The sequence below is a fragment of the Silurus aristotelis genome (genome assembly GCF_946808225.1).
Source record: "Silurus aristotelis genome assembly, chromosome: 7".
In the NCBI taxonomy this organism is placed as follows: domain Eukaryota; kingdom Metazoa; phylum Chordata; class Actinopteri; order Siluriformes; family Siluridae; genus Silurus; species Silurus aristotelis.
In genome coordinates, this window is record NC_139580.1 from 8,251,123 (window position 1) to 8,277,237 (window position 26,115).

The 26,115-nt window shown below is 40.6% G+C and overlaps 2 protein-coding genes and 2 long non-coding RNA genes across 7 annotated transcripts; 2 read left to right on the top strand and 2 right to left on the bottom strand.

Moving 5' to 3' along the window:
• Window positions 1-19,826, top strand: LOC310729193. The gene is made up of 2 exons (XR_014534489.1): window positions 1-32; window positions 19,097-19,826. It is a non-coding gene; the product is annotated as an uncharacterized lncRNA (long non-coding RNA).
• Window positions 6,654-10,113, bottom strand: LOC310728429 (CDGSH iron-sulfur domain-containing protein 1). 3 transcript variants are annotated; one of them, XM_083545815.1, is made up of 3 exons: window positions 9,966-10,113; window positions 8,429-8,646; window positions 6,654-7,415 (listed from the first exon to the last, which is right to left on the bottom strand). In XM_083545815.1, exons 1-3 carry the CDS (start codon window positions 10,030-10,032, stop codon window positions 7,287-7,289), a joined length of 414 nt encoding a protein of 137 aa, XP_083401941.1. In that variant the 5' UTR covers window positions 10,033-10,113; the 3' UTR covers window positions 6,654-7,286. The 3 variants fall into 3 exon arrangements, with proteins under 3 accessions (XP_083401941.1, XP_083401943.1, XP_083401942.1); XM_083545817.1 differs by having other exon boundaries at window positions 8,429-8,622; window positions 9,966-10,109; XM_083545816.1 differs by having other exon boundaries at window positions 8,429-8,637; window positions 9,966-10,109.
• On the bottom strand, window positions 11,819-25,790 carry ube2d2 (ubiquitin-conjugating enzyme E2D 2). The gene is made up of 7 exons (XM_083547241.1): window positions 25,371-25,790; window positions 20,023-20,086; window positions 18,312-18,343; window positions 18,117-18,194; window positions 17,665-17,770; window positions 15,645-15,738; window positions 11,819-13,077 (listed from the first exon to the last, which is right to left on the bottom strand). Exons 1-7 carry the CDS (start codon window positions 25,392-25,394, stop codon window positions 13,032-13,034), a joined length of 444 nt encoding a protein of 147 aa, XP_083403367.1. The 5' UTR covers window positions 25,395-25,790; the 3' UTR covers window positions 11,819-13,031.
• LOC310729184 lies at window positions 13,086-15,240 on the top strand. Of its 2 annotated transcripts, XR_014534480.1 has the most exons (3): window positions 13,086-15,008; window positions 15,044-15,151; window positions 15,187-15,240. It is a non-coding gene; the product is annotated as an uncharacterized lncRNA (long non-coding RNA). The 2 variants fall into 2 exon arrangements; XR_014534479.1 differs by having other exon boundaries at window positions 15,044-15,240.
• Window positions 25,791-26,115: the final 325 nt, after the last annotated feature.

Below are 26,115 nucleotides of genomic sequence, written 5' to 3' on the forward strand. Positions count from 1 at the left end.
CTTGTGGAGATTTGTGCTCATTCAGAGTGTTAGTCAGGTACTGATGTAGGCTGAGGAGATCTGGAGTGCCATCAGTGTTCCAATTCATCACAAAGGTGTTCATTAGGTATGAGATCAGAGCTCTATAGGAGGCCATTCAAGATCTTACAGTCCAACACATGTAAAGTATCTTCATAGAGCTGGCTTTGTGCACAGGCTCATTATCATGGAATGGGTTTTGGTTCTCCTAGTTCAACTGTAGGGACAATTTGATGCTACCACATCTAAACACATCCTAAACAATTGTGTGCCTCCAACTTTGTGATAACAGTTTGGGGAAGAACCACATATTGCTGAAAATGTAAAAAAAAAGTAGATTTTCTGTTAGAAAGTCAACATGGATCATAAGCCTTAGAACAGATAATTAGTAATGTGAATGTGTTTTTCTATGTTGTGGATTAAGATTAAATTCTGGATTAAGTGCTGCACGACATAGGTTGTGTGCATTTCCAATTACTAAATATGGCCTAATTAGAAAATGTCACTATTATACTCAGGTCACCTCCTGTGTCAAAGGTTGATTTTATTACTAAATATGACTACTGAAAATAACATCATTCACCCAACGTCTATGGTGTTTTAGACAAAGCTTGGAGTGGAAAGAAAATGTAGGTCCCATGCCACAGGCATTTGTGTAGCTGATCAAACCTGACTTACTGGTCATGTGATTTAGGGCTAAATATATAAATATTGCAATGCCCATAATGAAAACAATAATTAAATGTTTTTATACAGTCAGATAAGTTGTGTATTAATGACCTCTTGTCATTTGAAAATTAATAACCACACATCAAAACACTTTATCTCCAATTCCTATATTGCAGGCATGTTATATTGCAGATTCTACAGGCAAACATCAGTGAATAACTCAAAATGAGCTTCACATCTCTCTCGAGGCCCTCCTCCACTCCTACACCTCAGCTGCTGCCTGTGTGAAGGTTTTTTTTTTTTTCCTTTTTTTTCTATTTTAGAAGGGGGTGGGAGGCTCTGGATTAGCGTCACATGGTCTCTTCCAGCAAGCAGACACATGACCCCTGGCACGGCAGAGGATAAAGCCCACTTGAAAGACACCGAAAAGGAGATGGAGGGCTTGGGAATGGGGGAAGGGGGGTGAAGGAGGGGTGGATTGTGAAGCAAACGTCCGGTTTCACAGACACTGAGGAATGCTGTCAGTCGGCACGGGAATGCAGAGGACTCGTTTTCCCCTGAGGACCCAAAACTCTCTTTCTTCCCCCAATTCCTCCATCTCCACAGCCGAGATGAAACACACTGCCTTGTGCTGTCTGTTTCACCACCTGGAGAGCTGCACACCTTTACATCAACTGCTGTATATTGTGTTGAAGCAATATGTAGGGCTCTATATTATATATATTCCAAGTTATTGTCACATCCAGCACTGTAGCATCATGTAGTATTATCTGGAATTTCACCTACAAAAAAAAATCAATTAAAGGTTTACCATTGCAACACAATAAGTGCACAATAAAAACTGTATTTTATCGGGAAATAAAAGGATGCACAATCATGCTGGTAGCGAGTTTCGTCTAGATAAACTTTCTGCCTCACAGCTCCAGGGATCTCAGCCTATTTTTTCCTGATTTCTCAGGTTTCTGTCTGTGGGTGTCCTGCCTCTAAATGTGTATGCAGGTGTAAGCTCGACAGTAAGCAAGAATTGCCCATCCTAACTTGCCCCATAGTGTGTATGCATGCCTGCATGTTGCCCAGCAATGGAATAGGGTCTTGTTTTGAGGGTATTCCCGCTGATTGTTCCTAGGATCCAGCACAATGGTGACCAGGATGTGTTTCCTGATGATAAATGAATGAACCTGGAAGTTCCGGGTAACAAAGAGGCTGTAGTTAATGTCTGTTAGTTAATACGTAGAACATATTGGAATTTAGTCACAATTTACAGAAAAAAAAGAAAGAGTACTAGATAAAAAAATTTTGATGTTTGCTGCAGTATCTTTGTAAGAAAAAAAAACACATCTTACTCCACCTTGGTCCAAAAATTGGATTATTAACACAGCTGTCTGATTCATTGTCATCCAAATAGAGGTATTTGGGTTTTAATAACTAAAATATGGTGTATGCTCACCAGGAAGTAGATGTCCTTCTTGATAAGTAAATTATCCAACAAGCTGGTGCTGCATGGTGGTGCAGTGGGTAGAGTTCCCGCCTTCAGCGTTCTAGCCTTCCCTGTTTGATCATGAGCTCAGGTTACTGTCTGTATGCCATAATCTCCCTGAGGGTGTGTAGGTTTCCTTCCAGTTCTCCAGTTTCCTCCAACCTGACAAAGAAAACTCCAGCAGGTGCTTTCGGGAAGATCATTTAGCCCCAAGGTGTAAATGGGTGTGGTGTCCTGGAGTACCTGGTGTGCATTCCTGCCCCCGGATCCACCACACACAAGACCAGCTTACCTGATTTAGCAGATTAGTTTGGTGCTTAGTAACTTCTGTGGTATTCATCGTTTTAATGGTCAATTTGAGACAAAGTGGGGTGGAAGACCTCTGGTCTCATTCGGGGGTTTAAATCTTACCTCTGCCCTTTGTTTGAGGAGGTATACTGGTTTCTTTCCCAAGTCCAAAGACTTGTAGTCTGTACACCGATTGGTATTTTTCAGTTTCCAGTCTGAACTGTGTGAAAAGGTGTGCTTTGTACCCTGAGTTCCTTGGGGAAAGCTCCACATTTCCCTCCAACCCTCTGTAGTCTAAACAGTATAGAAACCAAATGGATTGATAGTACAGCTTCTTCTATCTGACATGGGGTTTTTAGAGTAAAGTCCAATGTGATGATGGTAGCCTCTGGAAAAATTATCCAGAATATATTTACAGAGAAGTTGTTTCATGCTGCCCAGAGAGCAGCCTTGTCAGCTGACTAAAAAGCCTCATTGTGGAGCGTGAAGCACATGGAACTCGTTGTATAACCATGACTTCTGGTTTGGGATGTGGTCTGGTGACTACTTCTACCTCATCATGACACGTAAACTGAAGCAGGCACAGTCACAAACACGCAGTTATAACGCGGATGTTTCTGTCAGTCCTGTAAAAAGACTCACGTCAGCAATGCTGTGGTGATGCTTCTTTCCTGAAATGAAGGCAGAAGTAACAAAAAGATCAGGTTGTGTAAAGTTTGTGTATGTTAGAGTAGAAAAATATAGTGTTTTTACTGTGGGCTGGAAAGGTTCACATGCTGTGGAAAGCTGTGGGCATAGGGTTGAGGTGATTTTGTACATTTTGGCTTGGTGGCTAATTCTTGTCCGAATTCAGTGTCATTTCTTGCCTACTGACATTATATTCACAAGCAGTAAGTAACAACCTTTGTGTCACATAATAAGCAGGTAGCGGATGCAAGTGCAGGTATTTTATTAAAAGCAATTCGCTAGTACAAGGGATCAAAAACCAAACAAAACCTGAGCATGAACACGAAGGCAATGAAAACATCACCAATGTCAGACAATGTTTCAGAGTGTGGTAAATCTATCTACAAGTACCAATTAAAAGATAACATGACACACATGTGACGTGAAACTTGAAGATGCAGTGCCTGATGGGAAAACTTATCCAATCCAGTCCACCATAATGACACCTTATCTTGAAATACAACCATTAATATATTCCCAAAATTGTGTTCTATTTTCACTGATATGTAAATACTTCAGAAATGTGGGAAGAGGTAGGTCAGTGGGTAAGATCTAGGTCTTCTGCTTAGAAGGTCATGAGTTCAAGTCCATGCCCCCCAAGCTGCTGCTCCTGGTCTGCTGAGCAAGGCTCTTAACCCTCAGTTGTATGAGATACTTGCTCTGAATACGAGATAGCTGCTCTGGATAAGAGTGTCTGCCAAATGTCATAAATGTAAATTTCAGTGACCTTTACCAGAAACATCCCTTTCCATGAGTAATCAATGATAAAATGTGTATTTTAGTCTCGCATTCACTCAACCCTGCTGCCTGGAGACAATATGGGTATATACCGGAAATATACAGGGAATCTTTGGAATACCCCAAACATTCACCTGATGAAGCCAATCATTTGAACTTTCTGGTGATCATTGGAAAAGAATGCTTGTAGCTGCCTAAAGGTTGCTTGAAAATAATTGAATAAAATTTAAAGAGTCAATCATTCAAATGTCCCTTTTATTATAATTTTTTTAGCTCAGTGTTTAGGATGCTGGACTGCTGACCACCAAGCTGCTACTAATGGACTCTTGAGCAGGACCTTTAACCCCTCAACTGGTCAGTGATATACAGTAAATGAGATAAGTCCTTAATGCCATCAATATATTAGTATGTACGCTACTCAACTACGTTCAGTGTATTTGCTAATTCAGCACATTAAAAAATGTATTTGGCTTGAGATTAGTTTACACAGTTGTGTGTTTTTCAGAGGTACGAGGGCTAAATGGAAACACAATTGAGGAATTGTGTTCGTCTAAGGTCAATAAACACAAATGACCTAAATGATTTTGTTGTACCAGCTACGTAACCAAATGAGCACTGACCGTCTTGACATGTTGTCTTGTCAGCTTAGTTTCTTCCCAACTCAAAGCACCACCGAAGCGGCTAGTAAAGTGGCTAGCTCGATTGAATGCGATAAACCTGACCAGATTTTGGTTTGTATTTGTTTTCAACTGCGAAGAAATATGTTCGTAGTTCCTGGTAGCAAAAAAAGGGCTTCATTAGCATTGTAAGGATGCACCGGCTATCATTATAATAACATTACATATACTCGGTTTATTGTAGAGACCATGTTATAGTGATATAAATGTGAAGAACTTTGGCATTTGCTACCACAGCAGTATGCGAGAATCTCCTGAGTAGGTGTTTATTTAAATGCGTTTTATTTCAACAGATTCACCGAGAACAAGCCACTGTTGTATGAGGAAGCTCACTTGAATTTCTGCCTGCACACACGCACACACACTACCTCTGACATCTCTTTGTCCAGTTAGTGCGCTCACGCAAAGCCGAGGCTTGTGGGCCTGTCCAGAGGATTTTTTTTTGTCGGATAAGCCGTCTCCGGTCTGGTGGATTACAATGCCGTCTGACACACACTGATGCAATTCTTTCCAGCAAAATCTGAACAAGGTGGATCAAGGAGTCAACTTTTGGTTTGTTTGGTTTGTCCTTTTTCACATTTCCTCTTGATGAACTTGAATTGAATTAATAGATAACTTTGTGTGTGTGTGTGTGGGGGGGGGGGTGTTATAGTCATAATATAATAGTAGAAACGTGTACCAAGGCAATAAAAAAACCCCAAAAATTTAAGACAATGATGTTTGAAATAGTACTTTGTAAAACAAGTGCATTCGTCTGTGTCTGTGTGTGTGTGTGTGTGTGTGTGCGCGCGCGCGTTAGTGCGCGTGTTCAATAAAATGACAAAAACACGTTTTGTGATAAAGTTATGGCGCCATCTGGTGGACGATAAATGAATTTCTGTATATTGAACACAGATGCAAAAAATAAAATAAAAAACACCAATCTTTTCTGCGAATGCAACATAAATTCCCCTGCTTTAAGCTATTTGATAAAATTCTGTAGATCACAAGGGGTTGATGTCCGCATTCTGATTGGTCAGGAGGTGTTAAATCAGGGTTGGACAGTAGTTTGGGCCGTAAGTTAAATCACAGGATGATATCAACGACCCCGTCCTTTATTTTAGGGACTTCTATGGTGTACGTGCTACCTATATAATTATGAGTAATTTAATCAATTATAGTTGTAATCCATTTTACAAATATAAAGTGGGAGCTCAGTGGTTAGGATGTGGGACATCTGAGCACCAAGCTGCCACTGTGGGACCCTTAATCCTCTTCTGCTCAGTGATATAAATTAGATAAATGTAAATCGTTCTGGATGAGGGCATCTACCAAATAGTATTATTAAAAGTGCTACACATACGAGGTGGTATCAAAAAGGTACAAGTCTAATTTTGTAACACGCCAACAGATGGCAGCACAAAGCTGCACGTGCAGTCACAGGGAGCGCCGACCTTCATACGTCAATGTGCCAAAAGACAATCATCCTGCGTACATCAGGAGCTGGAAAACGGGTGCTAATCTGACTACGCTCGTTACCATGTTTGCTGTTCTGATCACTGTGCGCACCTCCCACATGCGAGTTTCCCCCCGGAAAACAACATGATCTCACCTCCGCACCCACCTTACTCGCCAGATTTGGCTCATGCAGACCTCGCCCTCTTCCTGAAGATGAAGATTCAGCTCAAATCTCCCTGTTCTGACACCATTGCGGAGATCCAGTGCGAATCGCAGAAGGTGCTTGAAGGACACATTCTAGAAGCATCAGGAACTTTGGGAGCGCTGCATTGCCTTGCAAGGGAATTGCTTTGAAGGTGATCGTGTGTAAACATAGATAAATAAAAGTACTCTCTTGAAAACAGAGCCAGTCTGGAAAACTCCTTGATACAACCTTGTGTATGTTGAAGCGCTAAATAATATATTTAATATCATTGGTTTAGGCATATTGCTTGGAGTCAGAGTCTTGCACAAATAATGAAATAATGAACTTCACTATGGCTCAACTTCACTTCCCAACCCCTGCTCTGCTCCCGTAGTGTTTTTGTGATTCCTAGAAAATACAATCGAAAATCAATCCAAAAGATTTTCCAGATGTAGTTTAATTCCACCTTCACACACGACACAGTACAGTAACGATCCATTACAATTCCTTCACGTGTTCCAAAAGTCTGAGTTGAATCCTGGGTCCACTGTGTCGTGAGGGGATTTATTTGAATCAATCCAGCATGCATGGTTTTATCAAATGAAATCCAGAAAAAACCTCTGAGGAAACCCAAATACAGTATTCCATGGAAGAAAATGTCTATATCCTTGTTCATGATCTCAACACACGTGTGTGTTACCACATCACCCTTTTGCGTGAACAAACACGTAGTATGGAAAAGTTCATTCTAATCGTTTGTTACTGCTGAAGCACAACAAAAGAACATTCATACACATTATATGAGAATGCAGACCCGATGTGAGAGCCACCAACAGGAAATGCAGTCTGTATACCTGGCAAGGGCTTGTGGTTGTCAGGAAGCGATGTCTCGACTGCCTGATGTTTGTGCGAAACTGCACTATGACACACAGCCTTAGTGTGAATGGTGCTAAAAATTGATTGCACTATGAAGTCTTTTACTTATCCCATACAGTAATGATGTTACCAACATAATCGTGTACACACACACACACTCACACACACACACACACACACACAACCTGTTTCTCAGTTAATCGAGCACAGCAGCAACAGGGTGACTATCAGCTGTTCCGGCGTCTCTCCTCTTGATGATCAGAGGACCTACGTTATCTCCCGTCTCCATGTTGTGTTTGGTGTGAGCGCCGTCGCAGTAAGGAAACTGTCAAGAAATCACAAAAGGCGCCGTTACAAAACCAGCTCTGCTTGCTGATGGTACATTTGGCACATTGAAGGGAAAATATATTACAGAATATTCACACGTTTGGTAATGAAATAAATAAAGCGTTTAGATGCGAACGCATTTTAATTAATATTCTGGATATTTAACACGACGCTGTAACAACCCAAACGGCAACGCAAATGAAGTGGCAGAGCAGTGGTTAAGATGTTCTACTTATAATTGGAAGGTTACCAGTTTAAATCCCAGCACCACCAAGCTGCCGATGCCGGGCCCTTTAGCGAGGCCCTTAGCCCGGTTTACTTGTATAAAATGAGATAAGTGTCAGTCGCTCTGGATAAGAGCATCTACAAAACACTGTCAATGTAAATGCAATGGGGGGAAAAATTTAACACTCCAACCACCAACATGAACATCTGTCTGCGGTTAAAAATATATAAATAAATAAACAAATAAATAAATATTAAAAAAAAAGAAAGAAAGCAAAAAAAGTCTGAGTATGGGAGCATAAAGTTTTCTGAATTATTGCCAAACGAGCTGTCGTCTAATTTTATTCAATATGGAACCATTTTTAGTCATGATTATAATATTTGTTAGAGATCAAACATATTGTGAACAGAATAACACTGAATATCTCCTAAGTAAGTAGTGACGTCTAGACGACTGGGTCAGAGCATCTCCAAAACTGCAGCTCTTGTGGGATGTTCCTGGTCTGAAGTGGTCAGTATCTATCTCAAGTGATCCATGGAAGGAACAGTGGTGAACCCGGTGACGTTCATGCTGTTTCTGATAAAAAGGTCTTGGTCAAACACTGGTTTGTGAATGAAGGGCAGAGTCAGATGAATCTAGTAGTAGATGTTTTCACACAAGAGCAGATTTTTATTAATGTGCCTTATGGTTATGATGAGTGGCTTAAAAAGATATCTATATGATGCTCATATTTATGATGAACATCACACCATCATAATGTAATACCCAGACACACACACACACACCTTCTTGGACCTCCAGCAGCGGCAGTAGGCGGACATCTTGCCAATGTCCTCGATGTTGAAGCTGTGCACCACCTTGGCGCTGTCCTTGTTGATCTCCAGGTTCACCTTTCCTTTAGAGTCAGACTGGCTGCTGAAGTACCTGGTGAGCAGGTATCTCTCAAAAGCTGCAACAGGAACCACAATGGTCAGGTGATCTGCAAACATACACCCTGGCAGGCCTCTCATATTCATGCAAGAAGCCAAATATATTTGTATATATATATATATATATATATATATATATATATATATATATATATATATATATATATATATATATATATATATATAAAATCACATTGACATGAAAATATGAGAGCAGGAAGAGCAGGAAGATCTCACACACATACATATATATGTTGAGGATATCAATAACAATAAATATTATCTGTACAGTTCACAGGTTTCAATAAATTAGATAACTGCTTTAAAAAAGCTTTAAAAAAAATACTTTGAAAAGAACAAAAGAAATAATTAGAGCACACAGTTTTGCACAGTTTTGTTCAAAAGTGCATTGAAGTTTAACAATGAATAAATCAACACTGGTTCACTTGGTTGCACACTTGGGATACTATCAGCCTTAAACTCTGTTGAGGGGAATTATAGTGTACTTCTTTTTTCAATAAAGACATTCAACAAACAAGTACAGTCCAAATCCATCTTCATAGATCTCTATACTGTTCATGTGGTTGGGGTTGCTGTATCCCAGGACATCTGCCATGTTTCAGTTTTTGACCTGTACCTGCATGAACTTCGCTTTTTTTTTTTTCTGTCGAGTTAAACATACTCCTGAGGTACCAGTGATCCTGTCTCTTTCTTCCTCTCACATCTGCCTGATCCATCCTGAAACTCTACATCTGGATGGAGTTCTCTTCAAAAGTAAACCACTGTATGCAGTTGAGGAAGGTTCCACATGAACGGCCTAAAAACCCATGAAGTTCCTAAGCAACATAAGAACTTTGAGGATGGATATGGACAATAATCAAAGAAATCTACAGTGGTTTAAGACTACAATTTGCATGAACAGTTCTGCAGTAAAGCGACAGAACACCTCACTAATGGTGTAACTATAATGAATAGACATTCAATGGCAATCAGATGAGGATGGGTGTTCTTTTGAGTCTGGTTCCTCTCACGGTTCTTCCTCGTACCATCACAGGAAGTTGTCACTGTCCTTGTGTCCTTGTCACTGTCACCACTGGCTTGTTTATTAGGGACAAACTTATAGTCACGTGACTGGTTGCTTGCATGAATGTACAGGTGTTCAGGTGTGCACAGATTTGTGAAAATACTTGTTAATACATTTTGTGCATGAATGCAGTAAGGCAATAAAAAGTTTTAAAAGACGTCAGATGCCAGAGAAGTGATGACAGACACATAAGCGTGTTATTGCATAAATACATTATCTGATACATACCTAAAATATTATGGCTGCATAAGAAACATCCTGTCAATTACCTGTTTATGTAAAACGCTCTATAAACCGGCGGAAACTCACCTTTAACGAGTCGCAATCCCGAGGTGAACCCCGGCTTGGTCAATCCGGACGCTGTGTGGAGCGACATTTTGCGTTCACTGATTTTCTCTCCTACTTCCGGAAACAAAGCGATCTCACTGCCGAACAGACCAAACACATCAAAGCCTGTGACGTCGCGAAGACGTCACTGGCGTTGATGTGTTTTGGTGAGCCAATCAGGTCACAGCTGTGGCTTTTGAACGGAGGGGAAGGGGCGGGGCTTAGCGCTTCTGTCACTAGTCAAGGACGATTGACTTCTCACATTTCTAATCAGTGCTAAAAAGTTATATTTCTCCAATCAGCAGATCTGATAAAGTCCTGGCTGTGAATCAGATTTACTTATGAACTTTACATTATGACCACCTGCCGAATATGAACTGCTCTCTGGTTACGCAGCCGCATGCGCAACAAACTGCGATTCACGTATTCTTACGCCTTTCTATCAGAAACAGCAGTAACTTCTTCAGCAGTTTCCGGACCACATGAACCCGCCTTCGCTCTCCACGAGCATCAAAGAACCATGACCGCCAGTGACCCTGTCACGACAGAACACCTCACTAATGGTGTAACTATAATGAATAGACATTCAATGGCAATCAGATGAGGATGGGTGTTCTTTTGAGTCTGGTTCCTCTCACGGTTCTTCCTCGTACCATCACAGGGAGTTGTCACTGTCCTTGTGGTTGGGGAACCTGGTTCACCATTGTTCCTTCCAAGTGCAGACTGGGAACAGCCCACAAAAGCAGCAGTTTTCTGACCCAGTCGTCTAGACATCACAATTTGTATCTTGTCAAACTTGCGTCTTACGCTTGCCCATTCTTCCTGCTTTTAACACGTCAAATTTCAAAACAATCATCTTGTAAAGGTGCTTCTTTAACGTCGCATGTACATTATAGCTCAGTGATATTGTCTTTGCAAATCCCAGCAATGTTTGAAGGCTGGGGTCAGCATGATGCAGTGCATCTGGAGCCTCAATCAATGATCCAAGGGTGGAAGCTTGACTACACTGATGCTTTAGTCTCCGACCATCCAATCAGTAACCAAAAACATTAACCACTGAGCTACCACTTCACCAGCTTGGGCGTTCATTAGAGGTGATTTTATATCCATCACTAGATTTTTGTAAAGTTTATAACTGCAATACAATCGATAAGAACCACCAACCGGTCCTATGGAACAATTCAATACTTAAAAACAGGTGTTTATTAGTAACTTCTCGATTCCTCTTACACCGGTGTTTTTCTCCAAACACTTAAAAATGCTTTTACAGGAGCAACCTGTACCTCTACCCAATGTGGTAGATTCCAAACGTACCAGAACTGCTCCTATGGTTCTCGCTGCACCAGCATTCCAGAAACAATTTATTGTAAACATGTATGAGGATTTTTCTGTAGAGACTGGAACGAGTTTTAGAAACTGGAGTTCAAGCTTTCAGAACTAGAACTTTAATGAATAGACATTCAGTGTCACTGTTTCTTCCGCAGACCAGTTCAGGCTCACCCCTTTACTACCTTCACCACAAATGTCTCTCATTTAAGGACAACAACATTTTCATTCAGAATTATTTCTGTCTTGGGACAGTGTCTATTGTGAAAAGCTTTAAACAAATGAAATCGAATTGCAGTCTCTCAACACTAAAAACCACCAAGAACAGAATCTCCAAAAACTGCTCCAAACTCCATATTTGTATATTGTATATGTATTTTATAATTGAAAGCACATTTTAAATACGATCAGCACCCGACTTCTATTCTAGCTCTGCATTGTAAGGAATAGTCCTAATGTTTGTGACCGAATCCCTTTTCAATGGAAAAAACAAAAACCACCACTCGGGATCAGACTTTAGTAATCATTTTATTACACAGTTTTTAATCAACACACAAAGCTCAAAGAGCCTGTCAGGAAATTAAATATACAGAAGTTTGTCTGTGAGGAGTTTGTGTCCTCTTACCCAGGGACCCAATCAAGTCTGTCTCAGCCATGTTAGCATCTAATTTCATCAAGAGCAAGAGGAGAAATAATGCAGCTAAAAATGGAACTAAGAGTTACAAGGGAATGTGGTGGGGTGGGGGGGGGAGAGAAATAATACCCTAAACACATGCTTATCTAGTTTTTAAATAACCGGACCAAAATCCTCCAAAAAGGTGTGAATGTATGTGAAGTTGCTCGTGGCTAAGGGAAGGAGTAGAGACAGTCTTGGTTATGGCGAATGGAAAAGGAAACAAAAAATATATATATATATATTCATAGTATTCAAGTCCTTTAGAATGATTCACAAGAGAGGACCAGAAAGATCGAACATTGTTCAGTTAATAACCTGCTATGATTCTAAAAGAACTCCTTATAGATTTTATACAAAAAGATAGCCAGCATACACCCCTCCTCTCCTCTGCCAAATGGAAAACACACACCCACAAAAAAAAAAAAATTTCCTGATCCAATACAGTTTGAAACCCAGGAAATGGGAAAAAAAATGGGGGTGAGGGGAAAATATATCTCCACTGTATCACAAAAAAAAGCCCTCCCTCCCCAGTGTTTTAAAAACAAGGAATGCTTTTTTTCCCAAGCCGTGGACATGTTCATCTGCGAAAAAAAAAAAAAAAAGAAACAATCTGGCTGACCCTAAGCAGCAGGCAAGTCACCAAAGCAACGGAGACGCTAAAGCAGGTGGGGGGGGGGGGGGTGTTCAAGATGATCATGATGGTAGGATAGTTGAGAACAAATGAGCTGGAACTGGACTCAAAGTCTGAAAGTATGTACACCATGGCTATGAGGAGGTTGGGGTGTATGGGTTGAGTTGGGGGACTGGGGTAAAAGGAGGGGAATAGGGCATGGGGCAGGTGCTCTGGTGAGGGGGAAGTGTGGCTTAGAGAAAGCACTCCAATGGAAACCAACAAGATCTGTTATTTTTTTTTTTTTTTTTTTCTTAATCTTTTTTTTTCTTCTTATTTTTTTTTATCTCTTAAACTTTCAGATCTCCCCTAACCTTAAGACGGAGAGGTGTAAATTTTTTTTTTCTCGTATCCCGCCGTGAATAGAACTCCAAAACTACATTGCATACTTTTGTGTCCATTCCCGAGCTATTCTGTTGTACCTGAAAAAGACAGAGGAAAAAACACAAACAGCCATTAATAATCAACACACAAACAGGAACACAAATTTATTTCCCCATGAATGCCTCGACCGCTTCAAACGCTTCAGCTGTTTGTTTTGAACAACGCCACACTTCATGTGGCAGCCATTTCCTCTTTTCTTATGGTGAAAAAAAGGCGAAAGATTTATCTATTATATATAAATAAAATACCATTAGTCCATATATACACACACACACACACACACACACACACACATGTAATTCCTGTTAATCGTAGTGGTCACGTTTTCAAAACCCCCTGCGATAAACGAAAAACCGTGTTAAACGGAAGCCACCCTCAAATTATCTTGTTTACATTGTAAATCATCCCCTCACACGCTTTAAAGACAGCAAACACTTGCAAGACTATTGCGAGATGAATTGTGTAAATTGGTAGAAACACTACACTGTATTTATAGTGAGTACATGTACTGTACAGTATACAGTTCTGTAGTAGCCTATGTGTAGTTTCTCTGCTTGTTTATTGGTTGAAGTGTCATGACTGCAAAAAAGAGGCAGAGTTAAAGATACACGTCACCACATTCTTGACTTTCTGTATTGTATTAGCATTTTACATTATTTTATAATATAAAAAAAAAATCGGGGGTGCGAGATTTAAACTGCGGCAAACCAAGGGATTACTGTATACATTTATATATATATATATATATATAAAAAAAAAAAAAACTTCCAATTAACAAACATTGAAAACTTCAGCGAGTTTCTGCATCGACTATACATTTTAAATCAAAGGAAGGAGAATGGAGGCTTTTGCCTGGACACACTGATTCATATCAGTTCCATCTTTGCATGTGTTTGACCTCATATACAATTTAATTCCACCAAGATCAGAAAAAGTAATTATCCCATTTGAAACCTGCTCTCTACATAGAGGATATATTTTTGCAAGTCAAGCGCTGCATTGTATGTCTGACATGTCGACTTAATGATCTCCGAATAGCGATGTATAATGATCCGGGGTTAGAACGCAGTGTTTTTCGGCCCTCGCCCTAATAACCGCCACAAACAAGCCTATTTATCAATCTAAGTACAAAATCACTGTTTATTGCACAGAGAGGCCGGTCCTCACAAGGAGTGTGACTGTGATGGATTATGTGCAATAACTGGAACATCGCTCACAGTGCACAAAGTCCTGCAGGAACCGCTGTAAAATATAGCGACAAGGACGCCGCTTCCATACCAGATGTGCTGGTGCTTAAAAAAAAAAAAAAGACTATGGATTCTGATGGAAATTCCCACTTTAAAGCATGTATGCATTGATTTTAAGCTAATAAATATTAATCACTGCCAAATTCTTCCTTCTGATTTAAGACCCACCTCATTACCTTTTAATCAAAATCGCAGGTTTATATTAACGCTGTAGTCACACTTTGGGTGGCGACCGGATGAGACATCATCCTACCGGGGCAAATTTTTCATTGCTCTTTATACACCGAACAGAAATAACATTATGACCACCTGCCTAATAGTGTTGGCCCCCCCTTTTGCTGCTAAAACAGTCCTGACCATTTGAGCATTAACAGCATGAAATTCAGCAGTTTGAGCTCATCTGTTAGATCGGACCACACGGACCAGACTTCGCTCCCCACATGCATCAATAGGCACGACCCAGTCGGCAGTTCACCACTATTTCTTCCTTGGACCACATGAAAGATACTGAACACTGCAGAACAGGAACAATACAATGGCTGCAGTTTTGGAGATGCGCTGACCCAGTTGTCGAAACGTCAATTTGGCTGACGTCAAAATCGCTTCTTACACGTTCCCATTTTTCCTGCGTCGAACATTAACTTTGAGGACAAAACGTTCACTTGCTGCCTAATACTGTATATCCCACCCACTAACAGGTGCCATGAGGAGATATTTACTTGGTGGTTAATGTTATGCCTGATCAGTTATTTTACAGTGGTTAATGTTATGCCTGATCAGTGTATGTTGATAGAATAAAAAGTGTGGCCACGGCCTAATGCTTGCCCAAGGACCAGTAGGTGGACGAGACAAACTAAAAAAAAAAGTTGGTGAAGCTTCCCTTTGGGAGACTCATGTAAGATTTATGGAAGGAGTCTCCAGTGTTAGTGATTGATAATAGCCCAAAAAAATAAACTATAACGGATTACTTCAGCAGAAGAGGAAAGATGCACTTAGAGAAATGCATCAGTCTGCACTGTCCCACCACAACTCAACTTCCTTAGAACATCGCACCACAAAGTGTGCGATTTGTTAGAATGAAGCTTTGGGATTGCTCTGTTTACTTTCCCCCCTAATATACAGCAGGCTAAAAACGACAACAGGCTAAAACAGAAGATTAACTTTGAATCGTGAAAAAATACGTATCAAGCAGATTTAATTTCTTCAACCCTCAATTCAAGAAGACGACGAAGACAAAACGTGTTACGGGTAGATTTTGCAAACAACCATATGTTCAAATCGGACCACCGACCTTCACTATTATTCCTCTCAGTGATAGGAGCTCATCAGTTATAAAAGTAGTGAACTGAGAAACGTACTTTTCCCTGTCGGTCTTGTAGATGCGGGCGATCTCGGGTACTAAGGGGTCGTCCGGATTGGGGTCGCACAGCAGAGAGCAGATAGACAACAGGACTGTGGAGAAAAAGAAAAAAAAAGCAGGAAATGAAATATCACACAACAGGATGTTGAACAAAAACAGCAGTGAATTTGCATAAATCCTCCTTTTTACAAGGCCTTGTGCTCCGGTTACTTCAAAAGTTAACTTTTATTTACCAGCCTCGAGTCTCAAGTTCAACTCGTTCCAAAAGCCCATGTGACTATCTTTACAGCATATCATCTTTATTCCCAAGGCAAACGCTTGCTTTAAACTGGTGCACACTGGTCTTGGGGGAGGGGTGTGCGTGTGTGTGTGTGTGTGTAAATCATTGAGTTTATCATTAGTGAGTGTTCATCTACTGTAAATTGCTTCTTTGTTACTATTTAGAAGTTAATGACTGAAATCATATCATGGACAAAAGGATATTTAAGGGCATGAACATTTATAACTAATTGTATCAAAGGAATCAATGGAGGTCAGGATTTTTTTCTATTTTATTGAGAAAACATTACATTACATTCATGGCTTTTGGCAGACATCTTCATCCCAAGTGAATTATAAGCAGTTCAGGATTAAGAGCCTTTTATGTTAGAGTATATATATATATATATATATATATATATATATATATATATATATATATATATATATATATATATATATATAGGGCATTTTCAGGTAGGTATTTGCCTGCATTTTTTTAATGGCTTTTTTTGTTGTTTTTTTAAACTTCCTTGTGTCGGGTATGAACTTTGGCCCATATGCTGATCCCTGTTCTGCACGAAGAAGTGAACAATGCTCATTCCAAAATGATAACACATTCCAGACCAACAAACTCCAGTTTTAGGTAGCAACATTTCTAGACAATCAGGATGAGTAATTTTTAAAGAAAAGTAAGCTGGTGTTTTGAACTCCGTATTTACACTTGTAAAAAGCATGTTTTAAACCCATGGTTCTCAAAGCAAACTAGAGTGACAGTCATTATATCTATATGCATTGTCTGGAATAAAACGACAATACCAGAATTTCTGGAATCCACTAATATGATTGGACGCAGTGGAGTTACAAGAGTGCATTTAAAAAGATAATACATCCACTACAGGCTGACGAGCAGTCAGTGTGCCACCATGGCAACCTACAACACTTGTCTGGCTGTGGATTCTTCAATATCTACTTTTTACGATAAAGCAAAAGCAAACAAACCACATGGCCAATTTATAGGCGAAATCTAAACAACTTTGAATTTATACCACACCGCAGCTGAATCTGATTGGTCGGGACGTACGTATGGCTCAGACAGCATTTCTGTCTGCAACACGAGTGAAAGCTGGATATTCATGCACTCGTTCTGACACATTGTTTCTATAGTGACGGCTCATTAACTAGATATACAGGAGATGCGGCATGAATAAATGCTGTGTTGTGGCTTTAGAGAGACAGCGAGCGAGCGAGCGAGAGACAGACAGACAGAAAATAAGGTACTTTGACATGGTGGACTATTTTGTTGAGACTTATGTAACATCTGTTGATGGAGTCTCAGGGGTCAGTGCTCTGTAAGAGTCACAGGGTTTGTCTCAAAGGCTTTGCTAAGTTGATATACTTGACACAGACGAGTTTAGATTTCTCTGTAAAATGAAAAGCCGTGGTTTGTGTGGGAGAGAGAGAGAGAAAGTGAGAGAGAGAGAGAGAGAGCATGCGAGAGAATAACAGTGAGAGAGAGAGGATTTTATTCATCCCAGAAGGAAATTCACGATGTTAAACAGATACAAAGAGAGCGAGAGAGAAAGATATATATAGAGGAACTCGACAAATTCAACTGAAAACATTTACTGTACATTGATAATGGAAAAAAATTTTTAGATCAAATTTATAGGACTATAATCCAGTATCAGATCAGCATCAGTTGTAATTCAGTGTGTGCGTGCGTGTGTGTGTGTGTGTGTGTGTGTGTGTGTTTATACCTTTGGAGATGGTGAGTGCAGGAGACCACTGAGACCGTAGAATATCCAGACAGATGCTGCCATTGCTGTTGATATTTGGGTGGTAAATTCGTGTGGTGAATGCAACCTAGCAGGCGGACGAAACACGGTCATAATCAATCGTTTTAAAATCAAATAATCTACCATAAACAAACATTGAATTCAACTAGTGCAAATGAAAAGTTATATTGGGTTGATTGCCATTTAAACAAAAAAAAAAAGGATTTTTTTTTTAAACAGCTGCCATGTATGATGCAGGTTTTTCCACTCAGAAACAGTGTCAAACCAAACACCGCATCCTTTTGTTACTATTATAAAACAGCTCATTTGAATGGGGATATTTTACTGAGAACTCATTTCCTCATACAGACATCACACAGACCATCTTGAGGCATGAAGCAGAGCAGGAGCTTCTCAGAAGAAAAGATACTGACCTTTGGCGGTTTGAAGGGGTAATCTGTGGGGAAGTGAATGGTCAAGAAGAACACGCCACCCTGATAAGGACTGTCGTTCTGAAGGACGAGACGAGGGGAAGATAGAAACAGGTATACAGTAAATGATAAATCAGAGCTGTGCAATAAAAGAATCCTGTAATGCAGAAGACAGGAGGGAAAAGAAAAAATACTTACTGGTCCCATTATTGTGGCCTGCCAATGAAACACTGCAAGAGAAATGACAAGAACGCAAACGTGAGCCTGGGTGTTTTTCAAAAACAAATCAGGGCAGCCAAAAAATTTTTAAAAATTAGAGAAATTGGTGCTTTTAAGGATTGGCCAAGTCCCGAGTTGATTTTCTCCAACCAAGATCCTCACCAAAAAATTATTTTTCCAGACGATTGATCAATACAAACTGATCAATAAAAACAGCTGCACCACAACTTTGAGACTCAAACAGGTATGACGGGTGTTTTTTTTCCCCTCATGGCTGACCCCGACCCTGTGCATTAAACCACCCAATATATTTTTATAGTGTTCATAATGCACTACTTATTTCTTACTATTTTTATTTATTTATTTTTTAAACACAGACCTCAGAAAACCTTTAACTTTCACTGTCAGCTTTTGAAAAAGGCACAGTATTTGACGACGTGCCCCATTTCTGATTTCTCCTCTCGCTCTTCGAACATGAACCAGACTTCAATAAGCTTTTTTTTTTTTTTTTTTAAATGGACACAATTTGTTAAGATTAAATCTTTAGTGTTAAGTAAGTTGGCTTCGAACTATATGAACAATAGTTTGTGGACACCTAAACCTTCATATGTGCTTTCAGAAAATTATTTTCCACACTTGATTCCCATCTGAAGTTATACCAGGCACTCTTCTTTGAAGATGTTCCACTAGATTTTGGAGTGTGCTTGTGGAGATTTGTGCTCATTCAGGTACTGGGCTTTTATAAAATACAGCACTGATGTGAGTGATTGGGGGGGCAGTCAGAATTCACATTTATCACAAAGATATTCAGAAGGGTTGAGGTCAGAGCCCCATAACAAAGCCACTCAAGATCTTCCACTTTAACTCATGTAAAGCATGTGTTCATGGAGCTGTCTTTGTGCACAGGGTTTTTTCATGCTGGTACAGGTTTGGGTCTCCTAGTTCAAGGGAAAGGAAAGTTTAGTGCCACCACATCCGTTACAAATTATGTGCCTCCAACTTTGTGCTGACAGTTAAACAGTCATATGGCTGGAAAAGTCAGGTGTCCCAATACTTTTGTCCATACAGTGTGCTTAAAATAGTATTTTTTGAGCCAACACCCCCATCCCCACCCACTAGGATGTACATTCACCTATTTAAAACAAATAATAATAATAGACTGGATGCAAATTCAAAAACCTTCAAAGTGGGAATTGTTTTTTTTTTCAGTCGATTAGTACACTTGTGAGGGCATGATTTAAGCCACGTTTTACATAGTTTACAGGCTGCATGCCATAATCAATTACCCCCCCTTCCCCAAATACATGCTGTAAAATAATCCGATTTAAGTGTATATCTAACGCAATGCTTGGAAAAGGCAAACCTTCTCTAATCTCTTATGCCGAGTGTACGCACATCAGATTTAGAGTGCACAGGATATTTAAGCTGTACATTACACGTTACTCTTTTGCAGAGCTCGATGAAACCTTACACTCGCAGATGAAAAGCTGAGATCAGAAAAAACGCTACGAAGAGAAGGGTCAATGGATTGACGATCGATCGGCAACCTGTTCAAAGCTCATACTAGCACCTGCAGGTCTCAGTACAGAATGGTATTCCATTTTATTTTTTTTTAAATAAACATTTAATACTAGAACAATTCATTTATATTCACCTCAGATAAGGTGGAAGTTAAATGACTGCTACTTACTGTCATCCCCTACTGGTCCTGCTGAGCACTGGGCTGGGGGATCACGGCCCAAATCGTGCAGCTCCTTAAACACACACAGACCAAATATTCATTTAGGGCACCTGGAGATTTACAATTCATTAATTTATACAACTGGGCAAATGAGGGTTAAGGGCCAAGAGCCCAGTAACAGCAGCAAGTTGGGTATAGTTTATGTATAATGAAAGGAGAGTGTATCAGAATCAGGAAGCTCTCGCAAGATTGCGATGGACCTTAACAGGGAACATGGCGAGTGCATCACACACACACACACACACACACACACACACACACACACACACACACACACACACACACACACACACACACACACACACACACACACACTGCTGGCAGTGTGTGCAAGTAACAGTTGGGTAAAAGGTGTTATGTATGGAAAACTACCATAAAAGGATTGGACTGCTGTTTACAATCTACATTCAACAAGAAAATATGGCAAAAACTAAAAAATACATAAAGATTCAATTAGGGTTAATATGTAACCACATTGTTGTAATCTTCGCCAAGAAGCAGGAAACAAAAGAAATACTAAATCACAGTTATCAAAACATACCAGTTACACCACATAGTGTAAAAATACAAAACAGTACTGCAATAATATAAACATTGTGACCATATACACACTTTTTTGCAGATTTACATGAAACGTGTGTATCAAGTACCAACAGCTTACTCTGTCCCCGCATGCGCTCTAAACGACGGCGTAAAAAATAAAGAGCGATGAAAACGAAACTGGCCACCATCTGATCAGCACGTAGTCCATTTCACGTGATAGGGTGTGGTTCTGACGATCCACTCTCTGCACTAAACTGATTTGGGGCTCTCTGGTTTGAGGACTGAGAGCCGGTTTTCTAGAGTGGGATTCTGCTGCTGTGTGAACGGGTGACTAGTTCATATCAGGGCTGGGCATCGCGACGAGACGTGACACACTGAGATCATGTACAATTTAAAATATTTAAGCTGTTTTCAAAGAATTAAGGAGTCGGCTTTAAAATATGTAAACTAAAAAGGTATATCCATTTAACGTTTCTAACATCTCTATAAATCCAAGTATTATGATAAGGAACTGGGCAACAAGTAGCACATCAGTCTCATGATTAAGTTTGATGTAGGATGGACATTATATCTGTCACATCTTTAAGTCATAACAAAAGCTTTCCCATAATCAAGTCTTTTTTTTATTCTCGAATTTGTAAAACATGTTCTAAATGATTATTCATTAGTTTTCTCCCTTCGGTTAGTGTTTTCAAAAACAATGCTCTGTGTAGTGATTTGACATTTGTATTGCTTTCGCCCACCCTATGTGTCAAAACAGACCAAAGCAGAGGCAGGTGTGAAAAACTTCCTCAGCTCTACAATAAAGGTGTGAAGCAACAACATGGCGTTTGACTTAACTGAAGTCTACTACAAATAAATGTGATCAATCAGACCGTAATTAAACGTGCCGACACGGGGTCAATACTGACACCTACAGACTAGTCAACGTGTGTAAGGCGAAATAAACTAGTTGGTTACAACGTTTGTGGATCATCATTGTAAACACTAAACTAATCAAGATCAATTTGCATGTTCTGAACTTTACACGGTGACGTTCGCTTCTCAAAATGGGCCCCGTCTCATTTACAACCCTCAAGCATTAAAGTTACTACACTTATCAAGTTCTTGTATGAAGGCAAGTCAAATGACAACTTGAATTGCTTGTTTGATTTTGAATAGTTTTGTGCACACAGTAACGAGTGCAGTTTGTAGCAACTAATCTACTTCACACATTCATAGCAGACACCAAGTTATTCCTTATAAATATAAATGTTAGATGAAAAAGTATAAGTCCTCTAATGTATCTGTATTAAAGTTTTACAGCTGAAGTTGCTCCCAGGTGTAAAAGGTTTAAAACAATTTAGCCTACATTGTGAAAACAGCAGCTGGAGGCTTTTTTTTATCAGTATAGTGTTTCTGTTATACACCTAATACAGGAACTGAGAATCAATAAACCTGAACACCAACGGACGACACTGACAGGTTAAACCTCGAAATTGTAAGGTAAAACTAAATGAGGAGGGGCGGTGCACAGACCAACAGAAGACACACGAAAAGAAAGGAGGGAGACAGAGGGGAAAAACAACAACTTTGTATATAAACAAAGGGCAAATATCAGGTTCTGTTGTTACTGACAATTATTTCACCACTGACTCAAAATACTGACTTATCGCATTTACAAATATTACCCAAATTCCCAAAAATCTCTCTTACGGTGGATCTTGTTGCTTTTTAGTCATTCGCTACTTCAGAAAAAAAACAAATGAAGTAGACTGGAATTCTACTGGAAGTCTTTTCTCAAACAGGGGATGCGGTGGCACCAAAAACCCTTCGTCCGTGCGACCCGTTACTGCTGCAAACGTCACGTTGCTGCCTCGCCTGCCTTTGTCCTAAACGTGATCGAATCAAATAGCCACTGACTACCAGAACGGAACCAAACAACCGTCCTTTCCCACCACAGCCACGGTCCCACTACGCTTTTGTTCAATTGAAGCCCATTCAAAGCATGCGAATGATTGAGACAGGAAACGCAAGCTCGGTGAGATGAAGTTTCACTTGTTGCTGCACCAAAGGTTTGGTGAACGTTGCATTGCAAAATTCAGGTCACGTTACCGATAGGAGATCGATACGTTGTGGGCTCTACAGAAAATACATGATGAAGAAACACTCGTTACGACTGTGTCCCCGTGTCCCGTTCCATATAACACGGCTTTAACATTATCAAATGAACACTGAAAGCTGTAGGGTTTGCGATGCCGCTGCATACACCAGTAGATTTTGTGTGTCACACCAGGCTTTTATAGCAGGTATCAAAAACATTCACTTACTAAAAATCTAGTGCAGAGATGCCCGAGTTAGGGTCTGTGGTGGCTTATGATTTGGGCGTGACCCATTCGAGGGGGGGGGGGTAATTTTAGCTTTATTTTTATGCTACACACACACAAAAAAAAAAAAAACAGCACACTTCGGCTTTCTCAAAGTATCCTGACGAGAGCAAATTGTATTTTCAGCCCTCAATCGCGTTTCGACAGTTGGTGCACCTCTGGTCTAGCGTCACCAACGTGTGCTGAAGGAAACAAAGACAGTGGATTGTAGGGACGGAGAAAGGTGTAGGATTTAGCTCAGCTCTCTGGCTCGACCGTGACACTTTCACATGCCAATGGAAGAGAATATTGTTTTTGCTCCGACAACGTTCTCTCCACAAAAGTAGAAAATCTAAATGATTTTTCTTCCCAATTTCACCAAAAAAAGTTAAGGCGCTGGGTTACAGATTGGAAGGTCGAGGGTTCAAGCTCCGGTATCGCCGCAGGAGGGACCGTAAGGGACCGGTGCTGAGAGGATTGGGCAGCAGTCGAAGGCGGGGGCCTTGACAGCCCGATCCCCGGAGAAGTGTCTGGGGAATCTGCTTAGACTGCTGCCCCCGCGACCCGATTAACGGATAAGATGAATGAAAGGATGAATGAATGACATTACTTAACCAAGCCAAGTGTCTCTTGTAAATTCACAGTAAAAACAGAAAGCTGGATGGCTGCTGCATGTTGGTCTCACCTGTAGTCTGTGAATACAGCGAATTATAAATTGGACTAGCGAAAGAAAGAACTACACCACCACGAAAACAACCCCCCAAAAAACCCTTCTAAAGTGCTGCAGGAGCATTTCCATGAGCATTAGAGGTAGCGTTACACGGACATCGAAAAATGAAGACCTGTCAGATTATTCAAGACCTGGAACAGCAAATTTAAGACTTACGGCCTTTTTTTTTTTTTTGCCACATTTACTAAAGCGTATACACACTTCCACCACGGACCAGTTTAACACTACCACAGATTTGGACAGGGTCCAATACTGTGCATATATGTTTCATTACACATACGGTGAAAAAATTGAGGTTAATAAATTTTTATTCTTGATGCTTGAGGATCCCACTGTGAACTTTCCTCACATACCCCAGGATGTTATGAGATTGAGCTCGGAGCGTTGGGAGGCTCAGCCATGAGACAGCAATACCTGGAGCAAGAAAAAGGGGGTTAAGGGCCTCGCTCAAGGGCCCAATAGCGGTGATGGCAGCTTGATCAGTAACCCTGCACTGACCTATTGGAAAAATGACCCAACTTGAACACATGTAGTGAGGGACAGGTGGTGTTTCACAGACTGACAGGACACCAGACAAGGTGAAGACACACACAAAAAAACGAAAGGAAAGAATGGAGAATAAAATCTTTTCCTTTTCACACACACAGAAACCGAAAGGAACAAGTGTTCGATTTAAAAAAAAAAAAAAGAGACTCAGGGCGTATAAAAACACACAGAACTGAATGCTCTGCTTAATCGTGAGCTGAAGGAAGAAGGAAAAAACGGTGTGTGAGGGTAAATATTTAGGATGTGACTAAACCTTATAAACCTTCATACCAACCTTCATTCCTCCCTTCATACCGCGTTGCATCAACTCGGACGCTAGCATGACCAAACTAGCCGCACGGGTGCCAAAACTCAATCCCAGTCTTCTTTCAATACACCTTTTATTTCATTTTAAAAAGCTTAAAAACCACCCCTCTGTGGTACAACCGGTCGAGAAACATTTCCTTATTTTCTCCTCTGTGTGTAAACCGCGTCCTGTAATGTAGCAATTTTATTAGCAAGAGAAAAAAAAACTAGCCGCTTATAAACCTAGCCCGTCGAACTTAGCCGTTTCCTAGCAACGAGACTTCGTAGAACTATACATATTTATATATGTATTTGTTATATATTCGTGTAGTGTCGAAAATATATATCAATATAGATTGAAGTTTTGATTCGTCGCGTTTTTTAATCGTAAGCAGCCCCGACGCGGGCCTGCTGCTTAGCGAGCTAGCTATCTTAGATTAGCACAAAAAAGTCGTGCCGGCTAGTTCACCTTCCATGCTAGCTAATCTAATCACTTTTTAATTGGATAATTAATATCGGATTTGACCGTGTTTCGAATGTAAACTCAACTAAATCGCGATTAATCCGAGGATTCGATCAGGTTTTAGGAGTGTTAGCGGCGTTACGGGACACGATGCGTTCACATCACACGGACCTAGCATTGGGTTTTTTTTTAAATATTTTTCGCCCCGAAATGTTTACCAGAAGACGCGGAATATGCTCATGGAGATCGGGATGTTGGTGAAGAAGTGAAGCCGGAGGACAGGATGGATCCCCGTGGTGGAAATCGGTGTGGATGGATAGCAGGCTGGTTATGGGGAAAGTCGAAGTGCGAAGCAGGAGGAGGCCTCACTGACTTCCTTCCTTACCTTGTGAATTCTCTTCAGGGCCATTGTTGTGCCGATGCCGCTGCTGATGCTTCCGCTGCTGTCCGGGGGAAAAGAAAAAAACGAACCACGCCGCACTCGGGGGATTTCTCCTCGGATCAACTCTTGATTTTGAGTCCGCGCGATGAGTGGGAACACCAGGCAAGGGTGGAAGGCTTCCAGACGGGAAGGGAGATGACGGAAACCGGTCGATGATGGTGTATATAGTTTTTTCCGAAGGCGAAACTGAAAGGACCTCCAGCAGCACTCCGAGTGACTGACTGAGAGAGAGTGTGCCTACAGCGCTCCTTCCTCCTGCAGCGGCCTCCGCGACCGAATCACGCCCATATTAGCCGCTCAAATGCGAACGCCTCCGCAAAATAGCGCCCTGTTCGTCCTCTAGGACGCCATCTAGGCCGCATTATAGCGCTATTATACACCCTAGGTAGTGCACATGTATAGGGAGTGTCAGCGCTATTTAGTCAGTCAGCCCATACTTAGATAACAGCTACTTTGGAAATTCGTGAAACTAGCTTAAACATAGATCCGAAATGGCCGGGCATTCTATATACATTATATAGCATATTCGTACATCCATCTTTATGTTTTGAGCCAAAATGGCGTTCATGTCGTCGCCCTTTTTGACGGGAAAGTTTAGTGTTTTGATACGTATTTTATATATGTATGTGTGTGTGTGTGTGTGTGTGTGTGTATAATGGAAATGTGTTTGTTTTAGTGCCGTGGTTTA

Coding starts and splice junctions, on each gene's coding strand:
- ube2d2 (XM_083547241.1), bottom strand. CDS start 25,394: ATGGCCCTGAAGAGAATTCACAAG. Junction 20,087..25,370: donor CCCTGAAGAGAATTCACAAG/GTAAGGAAGGAA, acceptor TGTGTGTTTAAG/GAGCTGCACGATTTGGGCCG. Junction 17,771..18,116: donor ACCCCTTCAAACCGCCAAAG/GTCAGTATCTTT, acceptor TCCGCCTGCTAG/GTTGCATTCACCACACGAAT.
- LOC310728429 (XM_083545815.1), bottom strand. CDS start 10,032: ATGTCGCTCCACACAGCGTCCGGATTGACCAAGCCGGGGTTCACCTCG. Junction 8,647..9,965: donor GGGATTGCGACTCGTTAAAG/GTGAGTTTCCGC, acceptor TGAATATGAGAG/GCCTGCCAGGGTGTATGTTT. Junction 7,416..8,428: donor GCTGCTGGAGGTCCAAGAAG/GTGTGTGTGTGT, acceptor ATTTCTTGACAG/TTTCCTTACTGCGACGGCGC.